The sequence below is a fragment of the Leopardus geoffroyi genome, chromosome A2, assembly GCF_018350155.1.
Source record: "Leopardus geoffroyi isolate Oge1 chromosome A2, O.geoffroyi_Oge1_pat1.0, whole genome shotgun sequence".
NCBI lineage: Eukaryota > Metazoa > Chordata > Mammalia > Carnivora > Felidae > Leopardus > Leopardus geoffroyi.
In genome coordinates, this window is record NC_059331.1 from 50709694 (window position 1) to 50729983 (window position 20290).

General features: G+C 47.9%; 1 protein-coding gene across 7 annotated transcripts in view; it reads right to left on the reverse strand.

Annotated features, from left to right (window-relative positions):
- Window positions 1-203: 203 nt before the first annotated feature.
- The window catches only part of SRGAP3 (SLIT-ROBO Rho GTPase activating protein 3), a 261324-nt gene continuing 241237 nt past the window's right edge, over window positions 204-20290 (reverse strand). For 6 of the 7 annotated variants that reach the window (XM_045493636.1, XM_045493635.1, XM_045493640.1 and 3 more), the window contains 4 exons: window positions 12317-12497; window positions 10850-10999; window positions 8439-8766; window positions 204-5595 (listed from right to left, as the gene is read on the reverse strand). In XM_045493636.1, the coding sequence (XP_045349592.1) occupies window positions 5182-5595; window positions 8439-8766; window positions 10850-10999; window positions 12317-12497 (1073 nt within the window). In that variant the 3' untranslated portion in view covers window positions 204-5181. The remainder of the gene's footprint in view (window positions 5596-8438; window positions 8767-10849; window positions 11000-12316; window positions 12498-20290) is intronic. The other variant, XM_045493642.1, reaches the window with a different exon arrangement.

Genomic DNA, 20290 nt, shown 5'->3' on the forward strand with positions numbered 1-20290 from the left:
AATTCTACAGGTGAATCAGTCCTCCTTGGAACGTTGGCCTTCACCTTGTTGGATCTGAGCTAAAGGATATCTCAGGGACGGCTCCTGGAGGCAGCACACAGACAGTGTGGACTGGAGGGTAGAAATACCCCTCTGGGACCTCCCCAACCCCCCCGCCCCCCGCCCCGTGCCACCTCACCCTTTCAAAAAGTCACGGGAGCATGTTTGAGAAAAGTTAAGCTGTTTTATTTCACAGGATAGCTCCACGTCAAACCAGCAGGCACCATCAGAATACGCAACAGACACTCTATAGGACGGGCGTTTGGTTGTAAGGTAGAGAAACGATATCCGGAAGAGGGCAACACTTATCATCACATGGGGACAGGCAACCAGCAATTTCCTAGGGTTGTTTTCGGTTTGTTTTTTCCTGACACAGTTTGGGGAGGAAGGAAACCAAAGGAAACTAAATCGACCAGCCACTCTGAAGCAATCAGAACCAAATCTATTGCCAAACCGTGTAAACAGTCACACTGCCGGGAACTAGAGCCTGAGCAGAAACTCTAGCCAGAATCTACTTCCGTCTAAGGAAGGCAAAGTGCACTCTGGTTGCTCTGGTTCAAGGAACAGCTTTGTTATTTGCCTGGGACAGTTCACACAGAAAGGAGGTGTCGGCAAGGGGCAGCGGTGGCCATTCGGCCAGTCCCAGAGGATGGGACAGCGGGACATTGGCAGATCAACCTCAGAGAAGCCGGGAGGAGTCCGACATGACAGCAAAGTCCCTTCTCTCAGCTCCCCTGGGCAGCTTTGGGTATGTGGGGAATTCTCTACACGGCTGCTCAGAAGAGAGGAGACCCCAGAGAACCGGGGAAGTTGACATGAAACGTCAGCATTAGCTCTGCATAGCAGAAAATCAGCTAAGCAACACCTCGCTCACCCCTTCCTGCCTTTTCCTCCCCGCCCGTCCTCCCAAGCCCAACAGGGCCTCCCACCATGGTTGTGAGCCAGCCATTCTTCTTTCTGGGATTCTCAGGAGAATGAGGCATTTGCTCTAGTGTGGAACCATCTGGATGTGTGAAAAGTTAGGAATAGAAAGACTGAGAGGAAGAACCATTACATTAGTCCTTGTGGTTTTCCATCAGCCGTGTACGTGTGCGGAGTGCCGAGTAACGACCAGGCCACAGGAAGTCTTCTGCGTTCATGCCTCCTGAATGAGAAAGAAATATACCCAACAAGGCACTCCAGGGGACGCCAACAGAGAAGCAAGCCCCACGTAAAGGCTCTTCCCCATGCTGGCTCCCCTTTGTGTACCACAAACCAGTTCTGAAGTGTTTATAAGGCAGATCTCTGAACTGCTGGTTCCAGCCGGTGTAGCCAAACGATGGCTCCATTTCCCTGTGTCTCTTCCCACTCGGATTTCTTCGTTGAATAGACACCTTTCATCCCTTGGGAATCCGTTTCTCTCCTGCCCCTTGGCCTGGTGACCTCGGAGAAAAGACTCCCAAGTCTAATTCCCGAGCTTACAATTCCCTCCAGTTGTGCGCTCTGTCCGGGGTTCAAAAGGCGCTTCAAGGTGAGAAATCGTTAGCACTGAAAACAAGGAAAGGCAAGAATTTTTCATAGAATCCCACAGCTCAGAGCAGCTCTTGAAGAGGAAAGGGGAATAAAGGGAGAGAAGGAGAGTAGGGTAGGAAGCACGGCTTGTTCTCAATTTTATCGGAGAAAGGTCTTTAGCGGCGGCTGGGCCCCAAGGCCCAGGAAACTAGACCAGGAATGAATTGTCTTTGGTCAGTTTTAAATGAACATCTTGCTGGTTCATTCCTAAAATAGACTAAACATTGGTTACACATAAAGACAAAAGGCTTGACCTCAGGGTAAGTCAAAGGTTAAGAAAACAAATCATTCTGTGAAGAAGAAGGAAAAAAAAAAATGCCCGTTATCAACGAACTGATCAGTACAGCTCTCAGTAATGGCGATGAACAAGTAGGTAACCACCACTCCCCCTTGTACAATTGGTTATATTGAGGACTACTAACTAGGTTACTACATTTCCCCCACACTCACTGTACAGTTAGGTTTCTGGTATTTGTTTTTTACATTGATCTATCTACTAGGTGCAAAGATTTGGTGAGTGGCATTGGCTATAATTTAATTGTAGCCTTTTAAAAAAATTACAGTTTCACATTGTAACAGTTACTTTCCAGCATTTAAGCAAATACAGCAATATATAGTGTGGACTAACACAGGCAGGAGTCAGGAGGAGACTGCAATGCTCAGTGACTGTGGATGGGACGGGGTGTGCATGGAGGGTGGTGGACACATGCATAGCGCCAGATGAGGAAGGAGGGGGTCGTGGTGCAGGAAAGCATTTTTCCATTTGGTTCTGCGTCAAGGGTCAGATCTGGGGCTGGATGAGTGGGCTGTGAGCTTTCCTACATGTGAACTCATCGGCCAATTTCCCAATGGAAAACCAGGGACTTAAAAGAAAACCACAAAGACTCTCGCCTTCAGGTAACTTGGTGAAAGGCAGACAGATCCATTTTCAGTAAGGAAAAACTCAATCTATAGGAATATCCACGTGGTCTGACTGGTGTTCTACAGATCAGGCAACACGCTCAACTCAGACTTTCGCTTCTCATTGGGTAGCCGTGTCGGATGATGTGACATTTTGCACAGGAGGTGACCGCGTTTAAGGTCTGGGAGTATCTCTGGGGTAGAAATGGGAAGTCTTGTCTCCTGGCTGGAGAGCATAGCATCCGCCCAGGCAAGCGCCCAACAGGGCCCTCACTGGCTGCCATCTGTTAGGTCTTGGGCAAGCCATAGCACATGCCAAGGCCTCGCTTTCCTCCCTAAGCTGTAAAATGGGGTTAGAGTCATCTGCTCAAAGGCAGAGGGGCTCCTAGCTGCTTCTGAGACTCTTTCATTTCCGGAGCTAAGACAGAATCTGCGGTTTTAGGCAAAACAAGGATGTTTATCATTGACCTCTCTCTGGCACTTTTTGTGCCCTTTCTTGACTCTTCCTTCCACTGGGTGTGCTCACTGCCAATGCTTCCGATGAGACAGAATGGCTTACCGCTCCTGCACGCTCAGGTTATCAGTGACTTACTAGATCCCTCCCCCTGGGGTGTATTTACCTTTTTATGGAGGACCAGAGGAGAGGGCAAAACTTAGTCTAATGGGGTGAAATGGTAATGACAGAATTTCAAGCATCAGTGTGTGATTTTTCTGTAGGGCTGTGCTTCAGGGCTCTTATGAAACTACTAGGAAAATTCCACCGCCCACTTCTCAAATGCCATTAGGAGGCTTCAGAAGGAAGATCCTGGATGGGTTTATCTAAAAGACTTACCTTGCTAATGATAATAAAAGGAGCAACCATGTTGGCACAGTGCTTTCCGGCTTCCAGAACTTGCTCACCTACATTTTATCTTTATTCCCTTCATTTTACGGAGCAGGAAACTGGGGCTCGGTGAGGTGAAGTGACATGCCCAAAGTCCCACAGTTCCTAAGAGGTGGAGGCTGGAACTCAAACACAGGACTTTTGACTCCAAACCACAGCCATGGAGATACACTCAGAGAAAGAGAGGGCGCTTGAGAACAGCAAGGAGGAGACCCTTGGCATGAGGGGGTGAATAAAAGTGGTCTCCTTAGGATGTGATTCGCCTACGTCCCATCATCCAGAAACAGGCTGTCTCTGGAAAATGAAAAGATCAAAAGAGGAAGTAAAATGGAATGGAACAAGAGTGATCCAGAAGGCCTCTTCCCAGCTGAGAGGCAGAAGTCTAGCTCCTAATTCTTAAAAATCACTCACCTCAGTTCTATCACCACATTTTCAATTATATCCAATGTTCTGGAGGTGGTGGGGGGAGGGCGGGAGTGCAGGGGCTAGGAAGGGAAGGGAAGGTAGAGAGGAAAGCCATTTCATTTGCATGATGTCAACCCAAGTGTTCTCTAGGACAGAAAGTGCCAAGGATGGCCCCTCTTTGGCCCCTGCTGTGAGTTTCCTGCATTTCACGCAGGAGGGCACCAGCCAAAGTGGGTCGCGGACTGATTTTAAATTAAAATGATGTGACTGAAAGCCTCCTTGCCTGTTTAGTTCCAGATCTGACACAGTATAATTAGTAGAAAGAAGAAAAGAAAAAATTAAATATTTTGAAAATGGTATAAGTTAAACCTCTATAGTTACTTTATTCCTACAGCGTGTCTAGGCTTTGAAGTGTTCCACACCATTGTTTTTGTTTTGCCTTTTTCCCAACCACACAGAACACTGTGCTGCGATGGGGCTTAGGTTCTCACTATCCCCTTTTTCTACATACAAACACAAGGATGCTGTGGTCAGGGGCCTTCTCGCCAACGTCCTCCCGTGCCTTCGGGGGTACGGTTGGCCCTTGGCCTCCGGGTGGAAAGGCAGGGTCTCTGGGGTGGACGGGGGGGTTCTGTGAAGGGTTCCCCACCTCTAGGAGCAGCCTGCTTGGGGTGCTGCCTGCCCCACCCTTCTGTGAGGGGCAGACTGTTCTGGAAGGCCACGACTTCTGGAGACAGTGGGAGACTGTTTTTGTGTATTTTTCTGCAGGTTAGTGGTGTATTGCTTCATCCGCAGTCACTGAGGCCTCTAACTTCTCCCAGAAAGGTCCCTGCAAGTCCCACCAAGTAACTCAGCGGGAGGTGTTTGGTGGCATGGGTCTGAGGTAAATCTAAGTTTCATAAAAAGAAAAAGGAGATCCTATATACATTTAGTTGTGTGTCCAGATCTAGTATATGTATATAGATGCATAAATATATATATATACACACACCTACAGACATATACATACATGTATGTGTGTATATATGCACACATATATATACACACATATTTATGTATGTAGAGAGAATGTGGAGAGAATCATTTTCCAGTGACCATATGCGGGGAAGCCGTTTAACATTTTGCCCCAATCTTAGGAGATGCTTTAGTGGGGCCTCCTGCTCCTGCACCTGCACCCCTCTGGGCGCCTGCTTACACACGGGAGGTCTGCGGGATTCACATGGCTGAACGTGAGCTGCGGCCAGTGCCTGGGCCTCAGCTCTGCACAGACGCGCTTCCAGGCGGACCTTCTGGTCCCCACCCGACAAGGCCAGGGGCACTGGGAAGGCCGCGGAAGTCACAGAGGCCGCCCTCAGCCACGGCGGGCCACGGTGGGCCAGGGCGGTGCCGCCCCGTCCTGGAGGTCACATGGTGCCCGACTTGTCCGCGGAGCTGTTGGGGAACATCTTCTCCGTGGGCGTGACGGCCGGGCTGCCCACGCCCGAGCTGCTGCTGCTGCTGGAGCGATGCTGGACCACCGGCCGCACGGGCCGCATGGGGGGCGGGCGCAGCTGGGCGCCGGCCAGACGGGCGGACAGCGCTGGCTTGAAGGTGGTCATCATCTCGGTGGACGAGCTGCTGCTGCGGCGCATGGCGGCATCGGGGTCGCGGATGACGATGGTGTGCAGGGGGCTGGCGGGCTCTGAGCTGATGGGGCCCGGCGGGTTTTTCAGGGGCTCCAGGGTGTCCAGCACCACATCTGGCGCCTGCTTGACCGTGTTCTGTCTCTCGAGCTCCCGCAACTCATGCAGAGCCGTGCTCATGGTCTTCTCGATGTCCTGGGGACAGAAGGAGCTTCTGGTCAGCACAGTCTGGAGGCCTAGGCTCCAATCCTTCCTCGACTGCTAATCAGCCTGTGGGCTGCTTAGGGAGGTATCCCCACCCATGAACCTCACGGCTGGGACAGAGAGGAAGTCTCCAGGGTGTCCTATGACCAACTGAGGGAATCCACGTGGGCATCACCTGCACACTTGCCTGCACAGGGACCTGCAACGAGGGCAGGTTAGCCTACTGGTTGAGAAGGCAGGCTCTGGAGTCAGACAGACTTGGGTTCGAATCCTGGCTCTGCCACTTCCTTGCCACGTGACTTTGGGCAAGTTACCGCAACTCTCTGAGCCTCAGAATTCTCATCTGTGAATATCGATCATAATAATATGACTTCAGGGTGTTGATGAGCATGTTGAATGATACGGCCCCTGTGAAGAGCTTGGCACAGTACCTGACATATAGTCAAGTGCTCACAAATAATAATGGCAGTAACAGTGGTAATGATAAAGCACCAGTCCAAGCTCTTTCCATTTGTACCTCATTTAATCCTCACACTTAGAGGGTAGAACTACCCTTATGCTCATTTCACACATAAGAGAATGGGAGCTCATCCTGGTCAAGTAACTTGCCCAAGGTCACATTGCCAGCTAGTTGCACAGCCCAACTTTCAACCCAGACAGTGTGTCGCTAGAGCCTAGGCCTCTAACCATTATGGTTATTTTGAAAAAAAATCTGTGGGGTGCCTGGGTGGCTCAATCAGTTAAGCATCTGACTTCAGCCCAGGTCATGATCTCACGGTTTGTGACTTGGATCATGAGTTCGAACCCCGCGTCGGGCTCTGTGCTGACAGCCTGGAGCCTGGAGCCTGCTTCGGATTCTGTGTCTCCCCCTCTCTCTCTGCCCCTCCCCCAATCATGCTCTGTCTCTCTGTCTCTGTCTCTCTCTCTCTAAAAGATAAACTTAAAAAGATTACATTAAAAACAATTCTTGCCCGTAGAAAAATCCCTTGGAGGTTATATATCAGAATGTCCACAATGTTCACTCCAGAATAATGGGACTTTCTTCTCTGTATTATAATCAGAAAAGTTTGCTTTCAAAAATATAAATTTTAAAAAGCAACAAAACCCTTCATCGTCCTATGTAATTCCTGGGGATGCTGTAATATTAAGAGCTCATCAGTAGGAGAGCACTTTGAATGACAGACAGCCATTAAGGCACCTTCATTCCACCTTCCCAAGGCCTCTGTTCCTCCTCAAGCCAGGAGGGGGCGCTGCAGTAGGACATCAGCATTCAACCCAGGAGCCCTGTGCTAGGGTAAAGGGCCTGTAATTTTTTAGTGAAAAGACTCCTCTGCCATTTGCTTGCTGTGCAACCCCAGACAAGCCTCGGGCCCTCTGTACCATATTTTGCTTCTCTGTTGAAAGCCCCTACATTTGCTGTGAAGATGGGATGAGATAATGGATATGATGGAGCTTTGTTAACTGCCAGGCAGTGGATTTTTAAACTCCCTTTAGCCAGAGTCCTTGGCTCACACAGGTGTTACAGGGATGCCTCCACACCAAAACAGGCACAAGGAGCTGCTGAGGCTGAGCTAGGCCAGAGCCCAACCAACCCAGCTACCGAAGGGACATCAGGGGATGTTGCTTCAAACCGCTGCTACAAGGCATGCTGCACAATGTCTGGTGAGGCAAACCCAGGAAAACTGCAAGTCTTGTCATACTGATGGCCTTGGTGCCTGGAGATGTCCTGCTGGCTCCTCTCTGCAGTCACGCCCTCTTTTTATCCTCTCTCCTCCCCTGGCCCACAGGCGGCCTCCTGCTTGCCCTGGGCCCACACAAAAAGCTCCAATCTGGCACAGGCAGGGTCCCAGCCTATCCTGTTTGCTTTGTTAACAGACTATGGTTGTCTGGTTAATGGCTAATAGTAGCTTTTATGCTTCCTCATGACATTTTATCCCTTGCCCAGAACACAAGCTACTTTAAGAGGAGGCTTTATGTGCCTTTATCCAAAAAGATTAGCTGTGGGGGGCCTTCTATATGAGGGGAGAAATGGCAATCCTCTCCCCACCTTTGCTATCCCCCAGCCTGGCAGTGATATCACAGGCTTTCCACAGCCCATACTGTTTAAATGAAGCTCCCTATAGATTTCACTGCTATTCCTGCTCTACTCCAGCATGAACTGAAACATAAAACTTTAAAACACAAAATGTAATGATCACCCCTCTCTACCATCCACCCCCACCACCATTCTCCCCTGGCAGAATGTGAGCCAGAAAGACAGAAAGCTCAGAGAAAGATCAGCTGAGTAGTTTAGGCATGAGCCTTGCATTAGTCTGAGAGGTGATACGGCAATCTGCAGAGTGGGGCTGCAGAAAGGCCCTAGGGGAAGACAGACAGCAGGGGACAGGGCCTGGGTCCATTTTAGGTCACCACTGTACTCTCAGTGCCTAGCACAGTGACCGTCACACAATAATGTTTCTCAATAAAGGAATTAATGAATGAACAGATGAATGAATGAATGAATGAATGAACAGATGAATGAATAACTCAACTGTGCCATCTTGTGGAGACGCCTGTCATTACCACATCCCTCTCCTCTGGCCTGCCCCCAGGGCAGGAATCCCCCACTCCAGCCGTGGAGACTGGAGGTCTTCAGTTTTTACAGGATCCCTAGCTAGCTGTATCCATCCAGCTTCCAAGCCCATGGGGAGGCCAGCTTGCTATCTCTCTTGTGTTCTGGCTTAACCCTGAACCTACTGCGAAGGGCAAAAGGGGCTCCCCAGTCCACAGGCCCCCACCCGGCCGCCCCTCTAGGGTTCTCAGCTGGCCCAGCCTGCCTTCCCGCTGGCCCTTACTTCTGCCAGGGCCTCAGCCTCCAGGGACTTGTGGTCCCCCAGGCTGCTGTGCCTGGTGGAGCCGCATGTCGACCTCATCGAGTGCCCTTCGGAGAGAGCCTTCTTGTCAGGGTAGTTGATGCTGCCGGCACTCCCAAATGTCGCCATCCTCCGCTTCTCAGGGCTCTCGATCCTCCCCCGGGTGAGGGGGATTTTGTGGGGGCTGCTGGGGCAGGCGGCAGCCCGGGGCGGCGTGTCTATGCTGGGGCCCAGGCCCCGGGGCGGGCTGTGTGTGTCGCCCCCGCTTCGGCGCCTGGGGATGGCCGCTCCATCAGATCGTAACCGCACTCTGCAAAGGAGCCAGGGGGCAGGGGCATGGGGCAGAGGTCAACCCTGGCAAGTCTCAGAACAGGCCAGCTAACCCCAGGCCACACACTACACACTAGTCTAGGGAGCAGGTATAGTAAAGCCTCATTCAGCCAGACTCAATTGTGCAATGAAAGCACTGGCTGAGCGTGTAACTTAGTGGCAAGGGGCAGGTTTAAAATGCACAAAATGAAGGAATCGGAAGCATTCTGCTTCCAAACTGCAGACGGTGGTGCTACTAATTACACAATGAATCTTGTCTACATGTGTAGCCAAGGCCAGGAGAATTTCAACCTGGGAACGCTTTGGTGATGGTTAGTTGGGCTCATGATATGTTCTTAAGTGGTTCAGACATTTCCATGATTCTGAAGGGCTTCTTAATTGGTCTGAAGCATTGAGGCTTGACTGTACCAAAAAGTCACCAGCTCCCTGCAAGCACAGGAGGGGTCCCTGGGAACTGAACACAGTCCGGTATTGTTATCCATCCCCAATCTCCCCAGCAAAGGGCTATTTCTATGAGGCTTTTCCAGATCTTGGGAAACTAGTCATTCAGGAGTAAAAATTGCATCGCTGGACATGCCTTCCACACATGTGGCCACCTTTCACTCTTTAGGGAGGCTCTGGTGGAGTGAAAAGAGGACTAGAGTGTCTATCAGGAGGGCTGGCTTTGTCATGGGTTTTCCTGTGTAGTCTTTCAGACCCATTTTATTAATCTGGTAAACAGGCACAATACTCCTTGCCTACCTTCCAAGGAGGCTTGGTGGATGTGGGAGCACTCTAAAGATAAGAGGCTCCACCCACAGGTGATTTGGCTACATCCTATGTAGGTCAACAAAGATTGGAAGGCATTGGTGAGGGGAGGGGAGGCTGGAAGTGATGAGGGGGTGGGGAGGAAGGCCAGAGTGTTGGGATGGTCTCTGACCAGAGGACCAAGTTCAATGTGGTCAGCAGCACTTCATATCCCAGAGCCACCAGCCAAGCTAAGCACTGCCTGTGGGTACCCCAACAGGACCAAAGCATAGGTGTTTGAGAGGAGGAATACTGAGAAAGAAAGAACCAGAAGAAAGTAGGGAAGGGAGGGAGAGGGAGAGGGAGGCAGGAGAAGATATGGCCCTCCTAGAAGTCCAGGAACCATGGCTTTGTCTTCTATCTACCCCACTTCCACTTTCCCCCCAATTCCATTACCTAGCACAGTGCCTGAGCCATTTGCTGAACTGAAAAGAATATGCTTTAAAAGGAGGCAGAGACTTCTGCTGAAATAAATTCATAAACATATGTTCCTACTGCAACGATATCTCTGGCTCTATCTGCAAGTACCCATATGTGTGAGCTGATCCCACGACCTCTCCACCAAAAACACGAAGAATATGACATTCTGAGAATCTGATTAAGAAAGCAGTGAGAAACTGTCAGCTTCTCTTTTCTTCTTCTTGTTTAATTTTTTTGGAAACAACCACAATCTTCGGACTATCCCTGCATGTGGAAGGACATGCACAGCTCCTTGCCGGGCAGAAAGGTCATGTGACACAGCCCAGCCCACACACGGGGGGGAAGGAAGAAATTGGCAAATGTGCTCCCCACCAAATAAGTGGGTGGCCTCAAGTGTCAATTTCCCCCCACCACATGAGTGGGTTTGAGTTTTCTGTTTGTGTAGTGCACTTCAGGGAGTATGTGCGCTTTAAATTTTTAAATATAACAACTTAGGTCTTCAACAGAAAGTAGGGAGGAGGTGCAAGAACCAGAGAGAGGTAGGAAAAATACTTGCCAATTTAAAACTCTCTCTTTCTCGCATCATTACTATTTTACATAAAAAGCACTGATTTGCCAATACATGTCTCTTCTCCTCTTTCTCCAACCCCCAACTGCAAGCTGGACCATTTTACACCTGGCATTCTTGGGCCAGTTCCAGCCAGCACCACCGCTCCCCCCTCCCCCTGCCCAAGGTGTGCCTGATATCACATCTTGCAGGCAAAAAGGGGCCTCCCTCTCTCCCCGCTGCCCCCTTGCCTCTCCCAAAACAGACACAGCATGGCACTATCAGGAAAGAATGAACCCGCGTTTCCTACCGGCCCATCACCCCCCCAAAGCCGTAATCCGAGATGTGCTCCGTGGGCGACTGGAGGTCGTTTTTGGAGGAGGCCTTGTCATCCAGCAGCGGCCCACTGCTGGCTTCACTGTCAGCCTTTTGGCTCAGGCTGTCGGAGAAGGCATCGTCCCTGGGGAGAAGGACACATGTGAATTGGGAGTGCTTTACTCCAGAGAACCCAGGATGTGTAGGGCACCTGTCTGAAGGGTGGATCCACACACACACCTTGCGGTCAACTTGTGCCCATCCTCGGGATGAGCCATTTCCCACTGTGTACCTGAGCATCACACACACCCACCAGCACACTCCCAGTCACCTTCTCGGCACGGAGATGCCCCTCTGCCCCAGGCCCACCTTCCCCTCCCCCCTCCTCTGGGTTTTTCTCTCCCAGGCTGCTCCAGGCTGGGACAAACTAAATGCTGGAGGGAGTGCTGGCCTAATGGGGGAGGAGCCCACAAGCTAAGCACTGGGAGCTGCGTGTCCACAGGCTCCCTGAGAAGCAGTTTGGGGCTAAGCAAGGGAGGAGGAAAAGTGCCTCCATCCCTCAGCTCCCGACTCAGGGCTTTGGATGATTGTGGGGTGGCTTGAAGTTGCTGGGGAGCCCTGCTTGCCTCTTCCCACTGCCCTCTCCCTTCCAGAAGCCTGGGGACATCAGAGGGCTGCTGAGGGTCCTCCACTGGCATTTCTGTTGTTGTCTGCCTGGCCTTGGACTTTTCTCTGGTTTCACACCATTCCCTGTGCCATCAAAACTTATGCCTTTGTCCCCCTTCCCTTGAGGTCCAGCATGGTGGCTACTTTGTTGATACAGCAGTTCGACCTGAGCCTGACCAAAGCTCAGAGGGAGTGTGTGTTGTAGGAAGCTTCGATGGCCTTCAAAGAAGAGAAGGTATAGACTTTCTGGACATTCTGGTAGCTCTAGGTATTTGGGATACAGGTCTTTCTTTGTGTGTGTGTGTGTGTGCCTGATATTATTTTTTAAAAATAACAGTACCCTACTCGGTGGAAATGAGGGGATCATGGTTTCTGCCCATCCTCTGAGAAAGCCACTTGGGGGACAGAGAATGGTGGAGAGTGAGGGGGCAGTGGGTTGGCCGCTGAGTACAGGCATGGTTCGGGAGAGTGGAGGAATATGGCGAGATCCACCAGATGCTGAGAACCAGGGCAGGTGATGAATGCCCTGGAGGCTGGCAGGTGGGTCAGGATGGTGAGCCAAAGGCACCAAACACTGTCTCTGTGCACGCTGAAGGATGGGCAATTTGCTTATTTGTTAAGGGGATCACTATTTAAGGGGAAGGTAGATACAACCCATTCTTACAAAAGACCAGGTATACCACACCGGGGAGAGCAAACGGCTGGCATACAACCCAGTACTCCCCTTCCTGTGCCCATTCCAGACATTACTAATCAATCACGGCATTCTTCAGAGAAGGTCCTGACTCCCACTCACATGTCCTGTACGACTATGTACTGATGTGGGATGAGTCCATCCACGCCATTGTGACGACCCTCCCACCAGTCCTCCGAGGCACGGTGGTACAGGAGCAGAGAGGCCCCCTTCTTGAAGGACAGCTCACGCGGGGACCGCCCCACGTAGTCAAACTTGGCGATGGCCTCGATCTGCTCCACTTCTAGAAAGAAAGCAAGGGAAAGAGCATCTATGAGGTGAGCAGGAGGACACTGAGGAGCCTTGCTCAGATGGCCCTGGCTCCCGTAGGGCAGCAGAGACAGCAAGCCTGTGGAAACAATGTGAGCTGGGGCTCAGGACACTGGGCTCTAGCTCAGATCCACGCCCCAGGCTGTGGTCTCAGGCAGGCCATCTAACTTCTGACACACCATCTCCTCATTTTCCACTGCCTCTCTTGTGGGCTCTTTTTAACACTAATTAAAATAATATTATAAGAAATTTCTCTTGCTTCTACCTCTCAATGCAGGTTTCATTTCCATTTGTCTGTGAACCCTTTCTGTCTCTGTCCACTTATAATACTTTTTGTGGTTATAACCTTTTGCGTGTATGTGGACTCCCATCCTTGCAAAGATGCTGCATACAATTTTAAGGGTTCCCACAACTCTTCAAAGCTCATTGTTATGGACTGAACTGTGTCCCTCCCTCCCCTGCCAAATCCACAGGCTGAAGCCCTAACCCCCAATGTGATGGATTTTGGAGTCAGGTGTTTAGGGAGGAATTGAGGTTAAGTTGAGTAATTAGGGTAGAGTCCTCATCTGGCAGGACTGGCGTCCCTCTAAGAAGAGGACAAGATACTAGAGTTCTCTCATTCTCTCTGTACACAGAGGAAAGGCCATAGTGAGGACACAGTGAGAAGGCAGCTGTCCACAAGCCAGGAGGAAAGGCTTCACCAGAAACCAACCCTGATGGCTCCCTGATTTTGGATTTCTAGCCTCCAGAGCTGTGGGGAAATAAATCTCTGTTGTTTAAGCCACCCAGTTCTGTTCTAGCAGCCTGAGCTGAGTAGCACATTCATCCACAGACTAAATTTTGGTGGAGGGAGAATTTTTATTGGGGCCACAGCTCAAGTTTATCTTGTCACACACACACATTTACCAATCAAGCCTTTATTCCTCACTGATTACTGACAAGCCATTGCTGACAGGGTTAAGCAATGAGGATATGGCTCCTGCCCCTGAGGCATTCCTAGTGCCCAGCTCCATCATCTCTTCTCTGCGTGACCTCGGGCAGGTTACATAACCTCCGTACACTTCGGTTGCCTTTAGGAGGATTAAAATATAACGCATGAAAGTAGACCTACAGATGGCCAACAGATACACGGAAAGGTACTCAACATCACTAATCATCAGGGAAATGCAAATCAAAACCAGACTGAGATATTACCTGACATCTGTCAGAATAGCTATTATAAAAACACAACAAAACAAAACAAAACCAAGGGGCACCTGGGTGGCTCAGTCGGTTGAGCATCAGACCCTTGATTCAGGCTCAGGTCATGATCTCACAGTCATGAGATTGAGCCCCACGTCGGGCTCTGCACTGAGCATGGAGCCTGCTTGGGATTCTCTCTCTCCTCTCTCTGTCCCTCTCCTGCTTGCGTGCATCTCTCTCTCTCTCTCAAAAACAAAACAAAACAAAACAAAACAAAAAAAGGAAAAGGAAAAGAAAGAACAAGTGTTGGCAAGGATGTAGAGAAAAGGGAGCCCTGGTGCCCTGTTAGTGGAATGTAAACTGGTGCAGCCACTGTGGAAAAAACAGTATGGAGCTTCCTCAAAAAATTAAAACTAGAAATACTGTATAATCCAGTAATTCCACTTCTGGGTGTTTATACACAGGAAACAAAGTACTCACTTGAAAAGATAGATGGATAGATGGATTAAGAAAATATGGTATACAGATACAGTGGAATATTATTCAGCCATAAAAAGAAGGTAAATCTGCTATTTGAAACAAATGGATTGACCTTCAGGGCATTATGCGAAGTGAAGTAAGTCAGGCAAAGAAAGACAAATACCATATGATCTCGCTTATGTGTGAAATCTAACAGCAAAAACAAACCAAACTCACAGATACAGAGAACAGACTGGTGGCTGCCAGAGGCAGGGGGTAAGGAGTTGGCAAAATGGGTAAAGGTGATCAGAGGGCACAAGCTTTCAGTTATAAAATAAGTAAGTCCTGGGGATGTAATGTCGAGCATGATGACTACAGCTAATAATACTGTATGGCACTGAAAGTTGCTCGGAGAGTAGTAAATCTTAAAAGTTCTCATCACAAGAAAAGAAAATTTGTAACTATGTACGGTGACTACATACATACATCCGAGTAGGGATGGATGTTAACTAGACTCACAGTGGTTACCACTTTGCAATACATGTATCAAATCATTATGTTGTGCACCTGAAACTAACCTAATGTTATATGTCAATTGTATCTCAATTAAAAAAGAAAGAAGTATACTAGACTTCAATAGATTTTTAAAAACCATAAGGTATGAAAGTGCTCTGCTTAGTACAGACATACATTAGGTATTCAGTTGCTCTCATGATTATGATCATAATTTTTATAATTATAAAATTTTACCCTATGGGGTAGGTCCAGATAAGAAATCTAAGCTGTGGGGAGTTTATGTGGTTTTCCTAATAGCCAATGAGGTTTGGGAAGAGACCTTTGGAAGAGAAAGGAAGCTATGCCTATGATTTACTTAATCTGTGTTACAGCTGTACCCTAAGAGATGCCCATACTTGGTAGGAAACTGGCTGTGTATCAGTATTAATGTATTTATACTTTAAAGCAAGCACAAAGATGTTTAACACTGTAAAAATAAGACCTATTTATGTATATATTTACATATATAAACATAATAAGTGCATTACATTCTAATAGGACAAAAAAGTAATGAAGTGACCCCCGCCCCCGCTCTCTCTAGCCTGTAGATACATGCTGACTCTCTATTGCTGAATTCCTTACGGATTTCCCCCTCTCTGTCCTTCCAGCCACCCGCTTGCTCATTAAGGACTCAAGTCCAGAACACCTGGATTTGCTGCTTTGTAGCTACGTGCCCTTGAAGAACTTGTTTCTCCTTTCCAAGCCTCAGTTCCCTCATCTGTAAAATGGGAATGATAATAATAGTACACAGCTTATAGGGCTGTTATGAGGATTAAATGAGTTACTATATATAAAGTGCTTGCAACAGTGCTTGGCACATAGTTAGCTCTATATGAGAGTTGTTACCAGAGCTAAAGCACTTCTAAGGGCTAAGGGCAGCACGAAAAGTCAAAGAACAGAAGGAGGAACCTCCTTTGTTCCTCTCCCCTGTTAATCCCCACCACACATGCATGCACATCAGGGCTTCCCTCTATAAGTAGTTGGCTCAAGAAGACTGTGCCAGTGCTCCTGTGAGATGCAGTGGCCATTGGATGCATCTGGTCCTCAGTGCCTGGGATAGCCTTCTACAGGGACTGGGCCTCAGGCAGTCAGGCCAGCTTTCTGCAGCTGGCTTCCTGACAAATGTCTTTAAATGCTATTCTGACACAGTTGATGCAAGATGACAGCACAGCTAAATGGGCCACATTAACTTGGATCTTGACTCAGAGTTAGCTTCTCAGTAAAATGGGAGATCTCTGTTCTCTCGGCTGCATCTTTGGATCTCACACCAGCCATGGGCTAGCACTGCCTGGTAACCCGTCTGCCTGCCTATCCACAGAGGCAAAAAAGGCCAGAGGGTTTGCAAGATCAGGAGCTGAATGAACCCAGAGGACTGTGTGCTCTCGGGTTCCACCCCAGCGGCTTCCTTTGAGCCCAGTTCCCCACACTGATAAAGCAGAAGAGGTTTGCTCATACCAGGAGGGGCGTGGAGGGGCTGCCTGGGTTTCTGGTTCCTGCCTTCCTCATCTCCAGAGCCTCCAGCAGTCACTGGGGGAGGTCTGGAGGTGGGAGTGGCGGGGGGGGGGGGGAAGGAGGAAGGGAAAATATAAGGAGAAGAAAAGAAGAAAAGAGGAGGAGTAGAGCTGAGCCATAAGCTGAGAGAAGGCACGTGTGTTTGCAGATGCCATTATGTAAGTGTGTGTGGTAGAAAAAGTAATAATAGCCACCATTTATTAGGAAGTCTCTTATTTGGGTTTATCAGACCTGAAATAGAATATGTGACTCTCCCCCCTGTCACTCTCCCACACACCCCTCCCCAAACTTACTTAATTCCCTCGTCTTCTCCATCTCAGGAAATAGAACGGGCTGCCAGCTTGCTTGGGACAAAGCCTTGCTCTTAAGCATCACACACCCAATCCATAAGCAACTCCTTTGAAGTGTCCCCTGAATCGGACCCGTCTCGCCATCTCCACTGCCCCTGCCCTGGTCCAGACCACTACTGTCCCTCTGCCTGGCCTCCCCACTTTCATTCATGCTTGGTAGACACAGCAGCCAGAGGGATCTTTTAAAATCCTAATCAGATCACGAAACTGTCTCATTCAAATCCCTCTAAAGGCTTCCCACTGTGCTTAGAGCCAAACCCAAGTCTTCTCAGGGCTGCTGAGGCCCCTCCGTGCTCTGAGCCTGGAGCCCTCTGCAGCTTAATTTCCTACCGCTGTGTCTCCTCACCCGGTCTGCACGGCCTCACCAGCCTTCTGTACTCTGATGTAAGCCAACACTGTATTCTGATGTTTTTCAAACACAAAGTTGAAAGAATTTTACAGTGAACATGCATATGCCTGCCACCTAAGTCCTACATTAACAGCTTATTGTATTAGCTTTATCACCTATCTATCCATCCTTTTATCTATCCCTCCGTCCATCTATCCATCTGCCCATCTTATTTTTTTAATCAACTTTAAAGTTGCAGACATCAGTACATTTCATCTCTAAACACCACAGCATAAGCATTCATAGAGGCTTCTTGATGCTTTCAAAACATGCCAAACCTTTTCTGCCACTAGGCCTTTGCACTGGTTATTATTGCCTCTCCTTGCAATACCTTCTCTCAGACATTTGCATTCTTTCACATTCCACAAATATTTATTGACCATTGTGTGCCATTTCCTAATTTCATTCAGGTCTGTACTCAAATTTCATTGCCTTAGCAAGGCCCTTCCTGACCACCCTCAACTACCAAAGTACCAAATGTCAAACCGCTAACAGTTTCCCTTGCTTTCTTCTTCTTCATAGCACTTAGCACAATCTGAACTTGTGTGTGTGTGTGTGTGTGTGTGTGTGTGTGCGTGCACGTGCACACACGTACGTGCACATGTTATTTTCAAACCTGTTTGTTGTAGATCCTTCCTACGAGAATGCGAGCTCCATTAGGACAGGGATTTTTATTTTATAACCTGCAATTTTCCCACTTGTAGAACAGTTCCCTGGGATGAGTTGACACTTGATATTACTTTGCATGAACAAAGTAAGCTTTTAGCATGTGTTAAGTGTTCTACTTACATTATCACATTTACTCCTCACAAGAATATTTGCAATACTATCCTCATCTTACAGATGGGGAAACTGAGGCTGAGTTGAAATGATGTGTGACAGGTGGATCAGAAGACTTAACACTGCTAAGATGGCAATACTCCCCAACTGGTCTACACACTGAATCCCGATTAGAATCCCAGCTGATTTCTCTATAGAAATTGACAAGCTGACTCTAAAATTCATATGGAATTGCAAAGAACCCATAATAGCCACAAAAAAAATCTTGAAGAAGAAGAAGAAAATTAGAGGATTCACACTTCCCAATCTCAAAACGTACTACAAAGTAACAGTAATCAAGACAGTGTGATGCTGGCACAAGGATAGACATATAGTTCAGTGGACTAGAACTAGAGGTCCAGGAGGAAAGCCCTGCATCTATGGTCAACTGATTTTTGTATAAGGGAGCCAAGATCATTCAATGAGGGAAAGAATAATCTTTAAAACGAATGGTGGTGGGACGAATGGATAGCGACACACAAAGAAGGAGTGGAGTTGGACCACTACCTCACGCCATATACAAAAATTAACTCAAAATGGATTATCTAAACGTAAGACCTAAAACCTAAAACTCTTGAAAGAAAACATAGGGTACATCTTCATGATTTTGGATTTGCTGAGGATTCTCAGATGTAACACCAAAACATGAGCAACCAGAAGAAAAAAAAAAACAGATGAATTAGACTTCATCAAAATCAGAAAACTTTTATGCTTCAGAGGACACCATCAAGAAAGTGAAAAGGCCCATGTTTCTTTTTTTTTTTTTTTTTTTTTTTTTTTTTTCAACGTTTATTTTATTTTTGGGACAGAGAGAGACAGAGTATGAACGGGGGAGGGGCAGAGAGAGAGGGAGACACAGAATCGGAAACAGGCTCCAGGCTCTGAGCCATCAGCCCAGAGCCTGACGCGGGGCTCGAACTCCCGGACCGCGAGATCGTGACCTGGCTGAAGTCGGACGCTTAACCGACTGCGCCACCCAGGCGCCCCAAAAGGCCCATGTTTCAAACAGAACATGTTTGAAAATCATACAGCTGATAAGGAACTTATATCTAGAATATATAAAGAGCGCTTACAACTCAATAATAAAAAACCAAATAACCAAATTTTAAAATGGGCAGAGGATCTGAAGACACATTTCTCCAAGGAAGATATATAACTGACAAGCACATGAGGAGAGGCTCAGCCTCAGTAGTCATGAGAGAATTCAAATTAAAACCTCGATGAGATACCATTTCACACCCACTAGGATGGCGAGAATTGACAAGTCAGAGAACAATAAGTGTTGACAAAGATCACACACTGCTGGTGGTGATATAAAATGGAATAGTCATTTTGGAAAGCACTCTGGCAAGTTCCTTAAATGACTAAATGTAGAGCTATCCAGTTCCACTCCTAGGTGTATACCCAAGAAAAATAAAAACGTATGTTTGCACAAAAGTTGTACACAAATGTTTATGACAGCATTATTCATAACAACCAAAAAGTGGAAACAACCCAAATGTCCGTCAACTGACAAAAAGAGAAACCAAATGTGGTGTACCCATATAATGGGACATTATTCAGCCACAAAAAGGAATAAATTCCAGACACCTGCAACAATAAAATGACCCTGGAAAACACTGTGCTCAATGAAACACTGTGGCCCAGACACAAGGGCCACATATGGCATGATTCCACCGATACAAAATGTCCAGAAGAGACAAATCCATAGAGACAGAAAGTAGATTAGTGGTTGCTTTTGGCAGGGAAGGTAAGAAATGATGGCTAGGGGGCTTGGGGTTTCTTTCTGTGGTGATAAAAACTGACTGTGGTCATTGTTGCATGTATCTGTGACTACATTTAGTGCCGCTGAATGGTATACTTTAAAGGGAAGAATTGTATGGTATGTGAATTATATCTCAATAAATGGTTAAAATAAAAGAGGAAGGGAGAGTCCTCCTTAGGTTCTGGGTCTAAGCCACGTGGTACGGGACAGCTGACCATCTCTGCACTAGGGCTTAGGAACACTAGCCAAGTTAGCAATGAAGGAGCTGATGCTTTCTTTTTCTGTTGTTCTTTATTTCTTCCAGATGGGTGACCATAATTCAGGCAGAATCGGGCATTTGTGTGGTAACTGATGGTGACACCATTTTAATGCTGTCAAAACCTCACCTAATACCCACAATGTGCATGAATCTCTAAACATCATGCCAGATGAAAGAAGCCAGATCAAAAGACACTATTCTGCACAATTCCATTTATATGAAGTTCTGGACCAGGCAAAACTAACTTACGATGAAAAAAATTTTCAGGTCAGTGGTTGCTTCTTGGGCTTTGGGAGTAAGGGACTGAGCAGGAAAATGCATGAAAGAACTTTCTAGGGTGTTGGAAATGTTCTATATGCTGGTGGGGGTTTGAGTTACACAAGTTTCTGCATCTGTAAAAACTCAGGGAATGATACACTTAAGATTTATACATTTCAGCGTATGGAATTTTACTTGAAAAATAGAACCATAAACGATG